General features: G+C 31.3%; 1 protein-coding gene across 1 annotated transcript in view; it reads right to left on the bottom strand.

Moving 5' to 3' along the window:
• Nucleotides 1-14876, bottom strand: part of LOC134701399 (2-oxoadipate dehydrogenase complex component E1-like) — a 36999-nt gene extending 22123 nt beyond the window's left edge. Inside the window, exons 1-13 of the mRNA XM_063562548.1 lie at nt 14722-14876; nt 10577-10691; nt 9749-9926; nt 9243-9347; nt 8104-8215; nt 7387-7484; nt 7043-7106; nt 6294-6367; nt 4537-4674; nt 3856-3971; nt 3294-3369; nt 2624-2815; nt 1586-1687 (exon numbers count right to left, since the gene is read on the bottom strand). Coding sequence (XP_063418618.1) covers nt 1586-1687; nt 2624-2815; nt 3294-3369; nt 3856-3971; nt 4537-4674; nt 6294-6367; nt 7043-7106; nt 7387-7484; nt 8104-8215; nt 9243-9347; nt 9749-9926; nt 10577-10691; nt 14722-14860 — 1509 coding nt within the window. The 5' untranslated portion in view covers nt 14861-14876. The remainder of the gene's footprint in view (nt 1-1585; nt 1688-2623; nt 2816-3293; nt 3370-3855; nt 3972-4536; nt 4675-6293; nt 6368-7042; nt 7107-7386; nt 7485-8103; nt 8216-9242; nt 9348-9748; nt 9927-10576; nt 10692-14721) is intronic.
• Nucleotides 14877-15663: the final 787 nt, after the last annotated feature.

The following is a 15663-nucleotide window of genomic DNA, read 5'->3' as shown; positions in this document are numbered from 1 at the left end:
TAGGAAGGGGCCTAGGATGTTTATCAAACAAGCTATACATATATATATCAAGTCCTTCAAGAACTAGTCTAGGATCTTTGAAGACTTTAGGATTGCTAATGAATTGACTGATGTGATGCTAAGATATTAAGATAAGAACAGGGATCTTGTAATATGGTTCACAGCTTCACTTCAGTTATTTTCAGGGCACACCCCTAATCAACACAAGTTGGGTGCCTCTATTTTTTAAACCACTGCAAAAATGAACTTGTAACGACTTTTTCACTTCACAATCATTTATATCCTTGAAAATACGTTTTAATATCTATTTGGAATCAATTTCTTTTAATATTGGATAGAAGGATCTGCATCTATACTTAATGTGACGATTCTAATGACTGGAGATTGTAGATCACGTTTACTTTCGATTTTTAAACGAAATGAAATGAAACGGGAAGTGACAATTGAATAATAATTTCAGAATAAAACCGGATTCATCTACGAACTTTTACGCATGCGCAATACATAGAACAGGAAGCACCTGTTTGCAAGTGAAAATATTTATGTTTTGAATAAAGTTCATTCTTTTTAATCGAAGTTGTCGAAAGTTTTTGATGAATATTTATATAAAGTATGACCAAAATACGATAAATGACGAAACTACGACAAGCAAACTGCAAATTATGATCGTAAGGGAAATAATGAAATTGAAATAAAGTTGAAATGTCCGGGAAGATGGAGATTATCAATTTTGTTCAAATGACGAAAATACGACAGAATTGTGAGAAATGATAAAAATAAAATGCTGACTGACTGATTTAAATTAAACAGATTATCATGATGGTCATTTATGAGGTTTTATAATAATAATTAAGGGATTAGTGACCCATCTGATTGGCGATAGGCGGATTACTTGTCATCACAACTTTTAACACCTTTGGTAAACGTTAATTACCTGAGGGTCATAAACTTGTCAGAAACATAAAGACAGGTAGAATTCAAGTAATTTGATGTGTACTTTCCAAATTTAAGTGACGAAATTGATATGAAATATTTTCGTCATTTCGAAAACCTTTTCGTAAAATACGAAAGTGACGAGCGCTAGCAAAATCACTGCATCTACATATAGCTATAGTATGTCCTTCTAATCTACAAAGTTTCATGACATTCAGTATGGTTTCAGAGGAGTTGCATTGACAAGACATTATACTCTACACAACTTTGTTTTGTGGAGTAAAAAAAGACTAATTTAAAGTGTCATTTTTTACATATTCAACAGATTAAGTGTAGACATCATAAGCAGTTTGAGAAATCCATGACCTTGTGAAATGCCAACAAATGAGTTAACAGTATCAACAGGGTTTAAAATAGCAGTATCAATTCATTCACCCAGTTTGTCTAAATTTTTCAAAAATTAAATGTACATGTTTAATTTTGTATAAAAGACTTAAAATATTTGATCTGTGTGTTTTAGGGTGCATCAGTATAACAAACCTTTGGCACACGTTTATCTTAGTGTATAATTGTGTATAAGTGTAACAAACCTTTAGTACACTTTTATCTTTGTGTATAACTGAAATCATAACTGTGTATAAGTGTTACAAACCTTTGGCACATGTTTTTCCACCATATCTAAATTGTTAGATAATTCTTTGTTCCAATCAGCAACCTCTTTATCTAAAACTTCTTTATTGCATATACCATCAGTCTAGAAAAATGAGAGGAGAAAAATAGACCAAAGTATGCAAAAATTTGTAAAAAAAGAAGTTTAGGGATTACCAATTATGTTATGTTACGATTGACAGAAGACTCCATGGTCATCATGTTACATAAAGATTACAAAACTGCATTCTTGCTTAAAAATTCATACAATAACTCCTAAAATTCTGAATCTTTCAGTCACCTTGCTTCAGTTTACCATCATTTTCAATTTACATGTGGACTTTGTCTGATCATGAAATATAACTCTATTCATCACTGTAAAAAGGTTCAGGGTCATCATGTGAAACCCCAAAACAGTTATTGCAATAATAGTTCTAAACATGCAGACAGCATAGCACTCAACCATGATAATAAGTTGAAAGTATAGGTCTGCAGACTCTGTTTCATTTATTTTCATTTTACTCTTTATGAAATTACATTTTTGGAATATTGTGCCTCTTTGGTTCTATCCTGAAATGTCTTTCCCCAATGTCCAGGAATGTTAAAACCCATACACTTGAAAGCCAAGAATTTGAGAAAAATATGTTACAAATCATGAATCTTATGAATGAAAATATGGATATAAAGGGGAGGGTTGAAATCTCACAAACATGTTTAACCCTGCCACATTTTTGCACCTGTCCCAAGTCAGGAGCCTCTGGCCTTTGTTAGTCTTGTATTATTCTAACTTTAAGTTTCTTTGGAGTTTAGTATGGCGTTCATTATCACTGAACATGTATATATATTTGTTTAGGGGCCAGCTGAAGGACGCCTCCAGGTGCGGGAATTTGTCGCTGCATTGAAGACCTGTTGGTGACGTTCTGCTGTTGTCTGCTATATGGTCGAGTTGTTGTCTCTTTAACACATTCCCCATTTCCATTCTCAATTTTACCTCATTTTGAGAATGAAGGCATAAAACCATCAACTTTAATATTGTACTCACTATAACCTGTTCTGAAAACATATCTGGAATACTTTTTCTTTGATTAATAATATTATACATGGTGGGCTGTGTAAAGGTTGGATCATCAAGTTCGTTGTGTCCATATTTACGGAAACAAATAAAATCTATTATTACGTCTTTACCAAATGTTTGCTGATACTGCATAGCTAAAGATGTGGCTCTTATAACTTCCTACAAAACAAAATTCTAAATTATTTTAAAGGTGTGACCAACATTTTCCTTAAAAAATATACAAAAATATTTTTTGTGGTTTCAAATAAGATTAAAATAATTGGACTCTCCAAAAAAGAATTTACATAAAACTAAGTTTTATGCGCAAAATTCAAATTAGAAAATTAGAATTAACAAAATTTGGAACTATAAATCTTTTACGGAAATTCTAATAAAGAAATTTAAAAGCATACCAGCCTGAAAGACATCTAATTAATTTGAGGTTACCTCCCAATTAAAAACAAAGTGTAACCTATTTTTTTATTCTGTATGAGTAAGAAGTGCTTGACTAAATGTTTTGTTACAACTTTTTGTAAGTATTTACACATGTATTAAAGCATTTGCATTTTCCGTTTACATGTGGAGCAGGTCCTGCTTACCTTTTCTGGAGCACAAGAAAACAACAAAAAGTAAAAAACAAGTTTAAAAGAAATCTAACCTCTGGATAATCAGCATTAACATGTATAACAGGATAAGAATTAATTTTTGCCAGACAACTGCTGTACAAAGATGATCTGAAAAATAATATAGTAATTTTATAACGAGACAATACTGATCAATGAAACTTATTCATTTCATTTTAAATATGAGAATAGAGTGCCCATTAAATTAACTGTGTCAGCGTTTTAGTTGTAACCATATAAATAATTAAGGCACAGTGTAATAAAATAGCAATCTAACACAAAAAAACAAGACATCTGAAGGTTTTAACCATAGATAAGGATCTATAAAATATCTAGTTCTAAAGCAAACTGATGACATCTTTCTTCTTTTTTTTTTTTAAAGAAAATCAAAATATTTATTTTAAAACAGCCTTGATTTTATTTCCATTTTTACCAAATACATCAGTTTCTCAGTAATTGCTTGAGTAAGATATAATGTACTTTGCATGAAGAATGTTTTATATGTCTATTTTGACATTGAGCTCACAGAATTCAACTAAATTTTCATAAGCTAGCAAAATAATGTAGCATAATCTTCCTTTCCTTTATATGTTTTACCTTGCTCTACTAGGTTCAGTGGTAAATCCCAGCTGATTATTAACAATGATATGTATACTCCCTCCAACATTGAAATGGGGACATTCTGCAAAACCAAAAGTCTCAGCTACTACACCCTACAAAATGACAAACATATTAGAAATTGTTATGTTAGGAAGGGGTTCTTACAGCAAATTTGATAATATCTATTGAAAAGCTTAATAAATGTAGGGTATCAAATTTTATTTAACAGCATCTTGGTGTAAATTCAAAAGTGTCTATCTCTTATGATAATACAACTTTCTATTTCAAATTGATAGAATTCTAATATCAGATAGCTTTTTCTCAATGTGTCTGCTCTAAAGATAGCTTTCATCAGAAAGACATGCTTCCCTTCTCCAATACAACTTTCTGATTACAAGACAAGCCTTTTATAATCCTAAATGCTGTTTTTTGTGCAGAAGCATAGCACAAATACCAATGCTGAAGTCTTAAATTTTACATTAACTCATGGCTATGAGTGAATTTAATTAAATCCCCACATTTCAGATTGGAACAAGAAGTCAAATGTGAGTTTAAATTATTGTGATTATAGCCCTGATGCATTTTTCGCAATAATACAATACATCACGATAATTTCTGAATTTACAGTAAAACATATGGATAATTTAAATGTCTATTCTCAACTTAGAAAAAAATTACCTGGGCGGAAAATGATGCATCACCATGAACTTGAACACATAAAACTCTTTGATCTGAGGTATCTGTTTCACTATAATCTCTGACCTTTAACCTTTGTTGTTTAGAACGTGCCTTACCAACTGCAACAGGATTGTTAGCCTAAAAATCAAATTTCATTTTATGTTCAAGTACACATAAATAAAAACTAATAAACAGGATATTCTAGTAGAATATAAATATACATACATGCTATTGTGGATACATACCTGCCAACTGTCACTATTTGAGGGAGATTTCCCCCATGAGAGCTCCCAAATGGAAATTTTTAAAGAGGAATTTTGTCCCAATTTCAAACAAAACAATTAATTTTACAATGGCTATAGGCTTTAAAAAGTTTGAAGAAAACAAAAAAACAACAAAGAGATGCATTTAAAGGCCCCCTTTAAGATTTCTTATGGCTGTAAGAGCTATTTTGCAAGCTGAAAAAGTTGGCAGGTATGTGGATAAAAAAGATGGTATGATCTGCAGTGTTAGTTTTTTGGTGTTGCAAGTTTTTAATACATTTTTATATTTCATCAAACAAGAATCAGTCCTATGATAATAAATTTTTAACCAGCTTCTTATCATCGCTATCATAATGAATTGTATTTTGATATACTTTGATAAACTTTCAAAAGAAATAACTTACACAATTTTCAAACATAAAATTGAATATGTTTTATTCACAATAAAAATCTAAGTGAAAAATACATTGCTTACAAAAATAAAAGAAGAATGGTTTTTAAAGACATGAATGCTGCTGCTCAATCATGCTAATAATATGGGACAATACCTTTGGAATGGACAGGACAGATGGTGAAGAGTAATGCCCCTTTTGTCTACCTGCGGGGGGAATAAAGAAGTTTTTTTCTTTCAAATCAGTAATAAAGGGGAATTATTATGAATAAGAATATAATGCTGGGGAAACTAAATATAGGATCAGCATAAAGTGAGATTAACATTTTTGCAGTTGCAAGTTTAAGCAGATTTATAATTAAGTGTTTTGCAGCAAATATATAATTATAAAATCTTTAACAAAACTGCTGACCTGATATAGTGCTGTTTTGCCTTAAATCTGAAATGATTACATTTGTTCAATTTTAAGATTTCAAATATAAAAATGTTTATCCAAAGTTAATTTAATCAGTGTGTCATACACTACAGGATTTACAGCTTCAATTAATTAAAAACTTCTCTAACTAAACCCACAATTTTTGCTCTGTGCTCTTAGGCAGCAACCATTTGATTTTCTGGGGGGTGGGAGCTATGGATTTTTTTGCCTTCGGCAAATAACAATATATTATTTTGCAACAAGTCGAAAACAATTTTTTTCTTTTAATGATAGCATAATATATAGTGGCAGCTGAGGGTGAAACAAACATTTTTTTCTCATGGTCAAAAACAAATTATTTTTTTCTCCAAAAACTGGAAACAAACTTTTTTTTCAAAACACCCCACACCCCGAAAAATCAAATGGTTGCTGCCTTAGCTTCATGTTAAATAAAATTTGAATTTTTGAATTTTCTAGAAAAATATTCATATCAAATTTTAGAGCAAACTCTTCCAAAATTGTCAATTCCCCTTCCTATATAAAGACGTTCCACTGTTTCTGTCTTACAGAATTTACTTTTCTCTATAATTTAAATATGCATGTACAAGCTGAAATGAATTTTAAGGATCATGAATTTAAGTAAAAAAGAAAAAAAATTACTTCAATCTTGCTAATTAAATAAAATTACCTCAAGATGAGAAGGATTTGGAATAAGAGAAATGTGGATATCCTTTCCATGATATTGGATATCTTCAGATGTATCTACAAAGAAACAAGCCTACAGTCATGTTACATTTAAAAGTGAAGCATGGATATCTTTATTATGAAAATTCTTCAAACATACTGTACTTCATTTTGTATTGTTAGATGAATTCACACCATGTGAACTAAAAGGTCATCTGAGTCACATTACAAAAGAAGACCATAAATAAAGACAACAAATCAAAAGGAAATAGTACCATTTATTTTCCTTGATAGTGAGATTGTAATTGTATAATTTGCAGGTACATTCCCTTCAGAAAAACATTAAAAATATGTGATTGTGCATGGTTTTGACAAATTTCATTAATATTCTGATCTGATTTCCTGAAATATTCTTATATTTGATATTTGATTACACCCTAAACTTTATATTAAAGGAGAGGATTTTTGTTTTGAAATAATATTACATAACTGTGGATTCATTTATTTTCATGGGTACTAATTTCCTTGGAATGAGGAAAATATGCATTTTTGTGAATATTTAGATTTCATAGGTTTTTTTTCAAAAATCTGCATTCAACCTTTTAGAAAATTTGTTATTTGTTGAACATTTTAACTTGTGGTTCACCTTTAACCACGAAACCCACTAAAATATGAATCCAATGAGATAATAAGGAATCCACAGTAGCAGATTTATTAGTTTAGCTGATAGGTAATGATGGTATTAATACTTACAAAGATGAGATAATACATCACCAGTTCCTTTAGCACCTGGTGGCAGTTCTGATTTTCCTTTCATCTAGAAAATATATACCAATAACTTTTTATGAAGCCTCTAAGTAAACAAGTAATCTTAGAAATCAACAATTGTTGGATGATTTAGTAAAAAAAATTACTAAATTTGGTTTTTTTTTCTACCCATGAAATCAACAAACATCAATGAATACACTCTACTTTAAATAAATTTATATCAATTTCTTAGTTTACTACATTTGTGTACATCAATCAATAAGATTGTAATAACCGATTTTTTAAAGATATCAATACCTTGTTATACCATCAATTAATATATATTTTACCTTTTGAAACATGATAACAGGTGGGAACTTCATCATGCAGGTTAGGAAATTAAGTCTCCCTCTGTGTGGCATACACATAACTATATGTGAGATGTCATCTGAAAAAAAAAGTCAATACAATTAAAGATAACTATAGCATCTCTGTCTGGCATACACACGACAATATTGTATATGTCATCGGAAATAAAATAGAGAATATACAATATATAACTAATATATAACAATATATAACTAACACAATATATAACTAATATAGCTACAGTATAACATATGCTTGACTGCATTTCACTACCTGACAAACTCCTTAGTTACGCCTGGTCAACTGTGAATTTGACGGCAACTTTTAGCCAATGAAAAAGATTGTTACATCCAAATTGCATTAGAACTAATTAAATGTGAAAATTTCAAGAGAGGAATGTAATACATTTGTGATAACCTTATCTAAATATATTTCATCAAATATTGAAACAAAAGGTGGATATGTCATTGTTTGATTCAATTGTGAGCAAAACAAATAATAAAATTGAGAATGGAAATGGGGAATGTGTCAAAGAGACAACAACCCGACCAAATAAAAAACAACAGCAGAAGGTCACCAACAGGTCTTCAATGTAGCGAGAAATTCCTGCACTCGGAGGCGTCCTTCAGCTGGCCCCTAAACAAATATATACTAGTTCAGTGATAATGAAACCCATTAAACCTTTTGTGAAAATTTACCTTGTGCACTATGAGAAAATATCTCATCAAATATAGCCATCATACTTTCTCCCCCTTCTCCACCATATCTCTTTACTGTGGTAAACTTATTAGCAAGGAAGTGGTCAAAAGCCTGAAAAAAATAATATAATTATATTTCTATTACTCCCCCATTTAAAGAAAACTAGATCTTTGAACTTGTTCATGTTGACTAACTTTTTAAGATTGATTGCTGCATGGATATATCCTGCTAACATTTAGAATGATTCCTATCATTCTTGTTAACAATGATCCAATCCTACATCATTAATCATTTGTACATGTACAATGTATGTAAATCCCCTAATTCCTGATAGAGAGAGAAACAATAAAACATGCTTTTTTATATAGATTAGAACGATGGTTTTTCCCGTTTGGATGGTTTTACACTAGTAATTTTGGGGCCTTTTATAGCTTGTTGTTCGGTGTGAACCAAGGCTCTTTGTTAAAGGCAGTACATTGACCTATAATGGTTTACTTTTTTAAATTGTTATTCAGATGTAGAGTTGTCTCATTGTCACTCACACCACATCTTCCTACATTTTTTTTTTTATATCTATTTACACACTTACATCATAATAGAAAGGTTTTTTTTTTATCTTAGACAGGATTATAGTTTTTAACTTTAATACAAACTATCTAGGATCCTTGGTCATAAAACTTCACTAGGTACATGTACTCAGAGTACAAATTATGTGCATGAAACACCAACTCCATTTTGGAGGTGGTTGATAGTAGAATATATATATATAGTTTAAGCATTTAAAGGAATAAGATGTTGAAAAGATAATTTTCAAAATGAAATGTAAAATTTACAGGTGTCACCAGCAGAAAGTGGGATAGTTGACAGGTTTAGAAAGTGTATTTTTCTACATATATAGGGAGTCTCATTGGGGGGTTTTGATCCCAGGTCTCGCTTACTGTTTTGTCAGATTCCTGTATCTTGCTTACACTATGTACGTAAGCAATTCTCATTTTTAAGTAATTTCCCGTGTCCCGCTGGACTTCATTTCTCTTTTTCACGGCACAATAATTTGACTTTCCCATGTCACGCTTATGAAAAATCGTCAATCACGCTGCACGCTTAGACCCCAATGAGACCCACTAAATACAATACTAACCTGACATTTTAACATTAACTTGGCCAAGTCTGCTTTTCTCTCATCTGGTATTAACGATTTTCTCTGAGATTCAAATGTATGAGCAAACCATTCTCTTTCTTCTGTCTGAAATGTGTAGATAACAAAATAAAATAAAAAGCCAAACAAAATCATCACTCTGAGACACATACAGCTTCTGTCAGATTAAGTTTGTCATCGTTAGATATGGTGGTTTGTATTGCATAAACTTTTGTTTTTAGCATTGTTAACTATTTTACGTGTATTGAATGTCAAACCTATATAACTATGAGAAAACACAACACAACAGCGTTATATTCTCTTTAAGACACAGATGTTCTATGGTATTGAAAGGGGATAATTCTGACCAAAAAAAAACATCTTCCAGTTGACATCTCCAACAAAGAGAAAAATCACAGATAAAAATATTTGTATATAACTTAAATGACTGCATACTGTATAACAGTAAAAAACTACAAAACATATATTTTCAAATAATTTATTCATACCTGCAAATAATCAAATTCCACAGCAATGGGTCCACAATAAATATTCTCTAGTGCATCTGTTAACTGGGCTGTTGTCAGTTTTGACGCACCATTATTCAAAATTCCATTTACATCAAACTGAGTTGTTGAGTCTTTTATAGACAATCCATAATTTGATAAATCTATTTCTGGTACACCACTGAAAAAATTGAAAATGTTTATAAAATATTATGATTAATTTGTAGCATACTACATCCTAAATGCATGCACAAAATAACTTCACGACAAAGTGACGATAGTTAGTTTATATATCATCTAACAGGGCATCAGGATTCTTCCATCAATCATGTCAATAAAAACTGATCGCCAAAAAAATAGAAAAATAGTGTTGAAAGTGTGTCAAAAAAACAGTCAATGAATGAATGAATATTACATCTAAAGTCTAAGACAAACATTTTAATCAAATTTTAATTTTCTTCATCAAAATTTGTATTGCTCCTACGTGTACATGTACATTGTATGCTTTTGTCATGCTATGAACACTAAATTGAAAATTCAGGATAATCTGATCTGTACTTTAATGTTTATTTGACTGCTACATTAAAATTCGACTTTTAAAAAATCACATCAATAACTGGACCAAATGATGATTTCAGATGTAAGATTTTTGTAATACTCATATATATGTTAAAGACTACTAAAACACTGACTAGAACAGTAATGCTTGAACAATTAACGATTCAAAAGACCACTGAGGTCCAAAAAAACTTTGAAACCTCTGGTATAAATTCAAATAACAAAAATCTCTATGTAGAAATGTTAAAACTGAACAAGGAAGAAGATACAAACCATCTTTGCTGAAGTCCTAAGGGATCCAAAGTTGCCTTTTTATGACCATGTTTTCTGTAAGCTTCTGTCAGCCTGTAAGCTTGGAAGTTCTCACTAGTAACAACATTCTGTGGAACTACAAATTTACAGATTTCTCGTATATAAAAGGATTGAGACAAGTAATACACATAAAAGACAAATCAATATATATATTTATTTCATTGGTTGCAACAATTTACATTGATTTCCCAGTTAAATAAAATCCGATAATTTCACACATGTGAAATAAACGTGGTTATTATACTCTCTGAAGTCGTCAAGACGTCGATAACGTCGGATCCAAACAAATTGTGAATGCGTAGGAAAAACATATAGTTCCTTACATTTTCTACATTTATTTCATAAAAAACAAAGCCATTAGCCAATGTAATAAAAAGTATAACTAATCGCCGTATTTGAATATCAAAAATAAAACAACTTGTGACCGAACGCCGCTTTGGATTAAACTTGTGCTGCACACTCTTTTAATCTATGTGTTGTTCAGTCACGCGGTGTCTAATTTTTGATATTCAAATACGGCGATTAGTTATACTATAATCAATATTTTTAAAGGTCTTTTTGTTTATTTTAGAAACTAACAAGTAGAAGAGTTAACATTTTTGTTTTTCTTGAAAATGTGAGAAAAAAAATGTGAACCAGATGCTCCGCAGGGCGTAGCTTTATACGACCGCAGAGGTTGAACCCTGAACGGTTGGGGCAAGTATGGACACAACATTCAAGCTGGATTCCGCTCTAAATTTGGATTGTGATTAAATAGTTGACACAGCATAGGTTTCTGACACAGAATGAATGTATTCAAATGAACTTAAATTTTTTGTTTTCTCTTAGAGCAATTCACTGCTGTTGAATATTAATCCTCTCAAAAAAATGTTTGAAGAAATTTTCTTTTTATTTATGAAATTTCAAATGAGAAAAATTTAACCCAATTTTTTATTCACATCCCCTTTCCCTTATTCCAAAACTAATTTCAATTAGAATATTCTAATGAAGTTTGCAACAATTACTACTCATTTAAATACATCATAAAATATTAAGATGTAAAAAAACTGCTTGTTATCACTGAATGGTAAAGATTATTTAAATTTATCAGTTGGTAGAAAAAGTGAATATACATTGTATATTGTATATAACAAAGATTTAAGTTAATTCTGGACAAAGAAAGATAACTCCAATTAAAAAAAATTCTTGCAGATATTTCTTGCTTACTATACTGGACAAAGAAAGATAACTCTTAATTAAAAAAAAATTTGCTATTTCACAATATTGTGAAATTAGATATTTCTTGCCATTGCACAATACTGTGCAATTGAAAAGACTTGCTATTGCACAATACTTAATATGATAATTTTAGATCCTGATTTGGACCAACTTGAAAACTGGGCCCATAATCAAAAATCTAAGTACATGTTTAGATTCAGCATATCAAAGAGGCCCAAGAATTTAATTTTTGTTAAAATCAAACTTAGTTTAATTTTGGACCCTTTGCACTTTAATTTAGACCAATTTTAAAACTGGACCAAAAATTAAGAATCTACATACACAGTTAGATTTGGCATATCAAAGAACCCCAATTATTCAATTTTTGATGAAATCAAACAATGTTTAATTTTGGACCTCGATTTGGGCCAACTTGAAAACTGGGCCAATAATCAAAAATCTAAGTACATTTTTAGATTCAGCATATCAAAGAACCCCAAGGTTTCAATTTTTGTTAAAATCAAACTAAGTTTAATTTTGGACCCTTTGGACCTTATTGTAGACCAATTTGAAAACGGGACCAAAAATTAAGAATCTACATACACAGTTAGATTCGGCATATTAAAGAACCCTAATTATTCAATTTTGATGAAATCAAACAAAGTTTAATTTTGGACCCTTTGGGCCCCTTTTTCCTTAACTGTTGGGACCAAAACTCCCAAAATCAATACCAACCTTCCTTTTATAGTCATAAACCTTGTGTTTAAATTTCATAGATTTCTATTTACTTATACTAACGCTATGGTGCGAAAACCAAGAAAAATGCTTATTTGGGTCCCTTTTTGGCCCCTAATTCCTAAACTGTTGGGACTGAAACTCCCAAAATCAATACCAACCTACCTTTTGTGGTCATAAACATTGTGTTTAAATTTCATTGATTTCTATTTACTTTAACTAAAGTTATTTTGCGAAAACCAAGAATAATGCTTATTTGGGCCCTTTTTTGGCCCCTAATTCCTAAACTGTTGAAACCAAAACTCCCAAAATCAATCCCAACCTTTCTTTTGTGGTCATAAACCTTGTGTCAAAATTTCATAGATTTCTATTAACTTAAACTAAAGTTATAGTGCGAAAACCAAGAAAATGCTTATTTGGGCCCTTTTTGGCCCCTAATTCCTAAAATGTTGGGACCAAAACTCTTAAAATCAATACCAGCTTTTATTTTATGGTCATAAACCTTGTGTTAAAATTTCATAGATTTCTATTCACTTTTACTAAAGTTAGAGTGCGAAAACTAAAAGGTCGTATAAAAAATAGTGGAGTATTCAGTAGAGTAAAGTAGACAGATTTAAATTAGATGTAACATGTTTAACCCTGCCACATTATTTATGAATGTGCCTGTCCCAAGTCAGGAGCCTGTAATTCAGTGGTTGTCATTTGTTTATGTGTTACATATTTGTTTTTCGTTCATTTACAAAACTAAGGCCGTTAGTTTTCTCGTTTGAATTGTTTTACAATTGTCTTATCAGGGCCTTTTATAGCTGACTATGCGGTATGGGCTTTGCTCATTGCTGAAAGCCGTACGGTGACCTATAATTGTTAATGTCTGTGTCATTTTGGTCTTTTGTGGACAGTTGTCTCATTGGCAATCATACCACATCTTCTTTTTTATATTTACCTATAGGTAAAATTTGTCATCATTAGTTGTAGCTTATACATTTTTGTAGTATATTTAAAGAAGAAACTAGATGTGTCAAAGCGACATGAATGGCCCCGTCCCAAAAATTTGAAAAATTTGCAGACATATGTGGACACAAACATGATGGTAAGTCTCACAAAAATCAGCTCAAAATCTGGAGGCTTATAGAAAAAAAACATGTTTTACTGTGATTTTCAATAATTTATCAAAGTCCAAAGCCTGTAATTTCAGCAAAAGTTAGTGGAGCGAAACGAAATTTTAACTTGATCTGTAACTCATCATGGTTAACTCACATACCAGAAATCAGCCAAATATGTGAAGGCGTTTAGACATAAAGGCTGTATAATTGTGTTTTATAACAATTTCTCAAGGTCCAAAGCCCGTAAATTTCGGCAAAAATTAGTGGAGCTGAACGAAACTTACACTTGATCTGTAACTCATCATGGTTAACTCACATACCAAAAATCAGCCCAATATCTGAAGGTGTTTAGAAAAAAACTCTGTCATTGTCTGTATAATGGTTTGTTGCAGAATGACGGAATTACAGGATTTTGGAATTTTCGGACAAAGGTAAAACTATTTGGCACAGACAACTTCATAGCGGCCCAATAAGCCATAAAAAGATAATATTCACTTCTAATGGGCATACAATGTATCTGCCAACTGTCACTATTTGCGGGGGGATTTCCCTCATGGCGACTCCCAAATTGAAATTTTGAAAGAGCAATTTTGTCCACAATTTATACAAAACAATTTATTTTACAATGACTTTAGGCTTATAAAAGTATGAAGAAGCCAAAAAACAACATTAAAATGTATTTGAAGGCCCCCTTGAAGGTTTTTTAGGACAATTACTATGACAGCCATTTTGCACGCAAAACCCCCATGGGCATTTCGAAAAAGTTGGCAGGTATGAATGGGGGCGCTGGTCCTCTGTTAAACACTGGTAGTGTGTTGCAGTGGCGGAGTTATGGGATTTTAACCATCAATGCATTAAAACGGGAAAGTCTTGTTGGAACCCCCCTGATCATGGGTTGAAAACCTTTTCGAAAATGACTGGATAAGCTCCGGTGTTGCACCTAGGACAAACTAAATATAATAGTCCCAGGTTGTACAGATTTACACTGTAAATCACACACCTCCAGTTTTAACCAATCAACGAACAGTTTCAGAAACATTGTATCCTTGAAACCTACAACACATTTTATACCTTTTTTGGGTGACAATCGTTGTTCTTTCCTTCTATGTCCATAAATTCCATTTTCTGAGTGATATAAAGATGTGTATGCATATGCTGATTGGAATATCCGTGGGGCAGAGTGAAGTCTCCACAACGTTAACATTGACATTGTTTTCGTTCTACAACTTTTCTACCTCAATCATAGAGAGCTTCAAAAGACAGGTGCGCGAAACTTTCGAAAGGTTAAAAAAAATTTTGAATACCGAAATATGTCCACATTTATTTGAAAACAATATCAACATGTGTCACGTACTATGCTAGTTAGTCCTCTAACACATATCTTCGCTTTTCCATTCAATATTCAACGTTTGAAAACTAAGTTGGATTTGTTTAAGAAGCTACTATACAAATCCTTGGCATTTTAATTTTTTTTTAATTTTATTTTTGGGAATCCTTGGTATTTTAATTTTTTCTAATTTTTATTTTTGGAAATCGGGCGGCAGCTTTACAATAAAAAAAAAAAGAAAAGAAATAGTAGCTAGCAGAGTAAATGTAAAAAAAATATACAAATTATAAGAGAAAATATAATAGGAAAGGGGGGGGGCAATACCTTTTTGTGTTAACCTGTTATATATTATTTATTCGGTGAAAAGCTCATTAATTAGAGCTTATGTTTGTATTGTTTGTCAATATGCCGAATCCAAATAAAGTTTTACTTAGTACTTACTTACCTACTAAGGTCCTACTAGATAAAGTCACAAACCGGAAAACTGTAAATTCATTTATTTTCGTGGATATTTAAAATTATAGCTAATGTGTTGAACATCAAATTTGTGGTTCACATGGAACCATGAAATCAACGAAAAATGTATCCAACGAATAATGCTGTATTAAAAGACATTACAAGAAGAAAGAATACAACCGATTAAGTGCATTTGAATTCAACAATAAAAAATGTAAATCAAGAGATGA

The sequence above is a fragment of the Mytilus trossulus genome, unplaced genomic scaffold (assembly GCF_036588685.1).
Source record: "Mytilus trossulus isolate FHL-02 unplaced genomic scaffold, PNRI_Mtr1.1.1.hap1 h1tg000244l__unscaffolded, whole genome shotgun sequence".
In the NCBI taxonomy this organism is placed as follows: domain Eukaryota; kingdom Metazoa; phylum Mollusca; class Bivalvia; order Mytilida; family Mytilidae; genus Mytilus; species Mytilus trossulus.
Note: the sequence above shows the minus strand (reverse complement) of the source record. Positions and strands in the feature narration are given on the sequence as shown.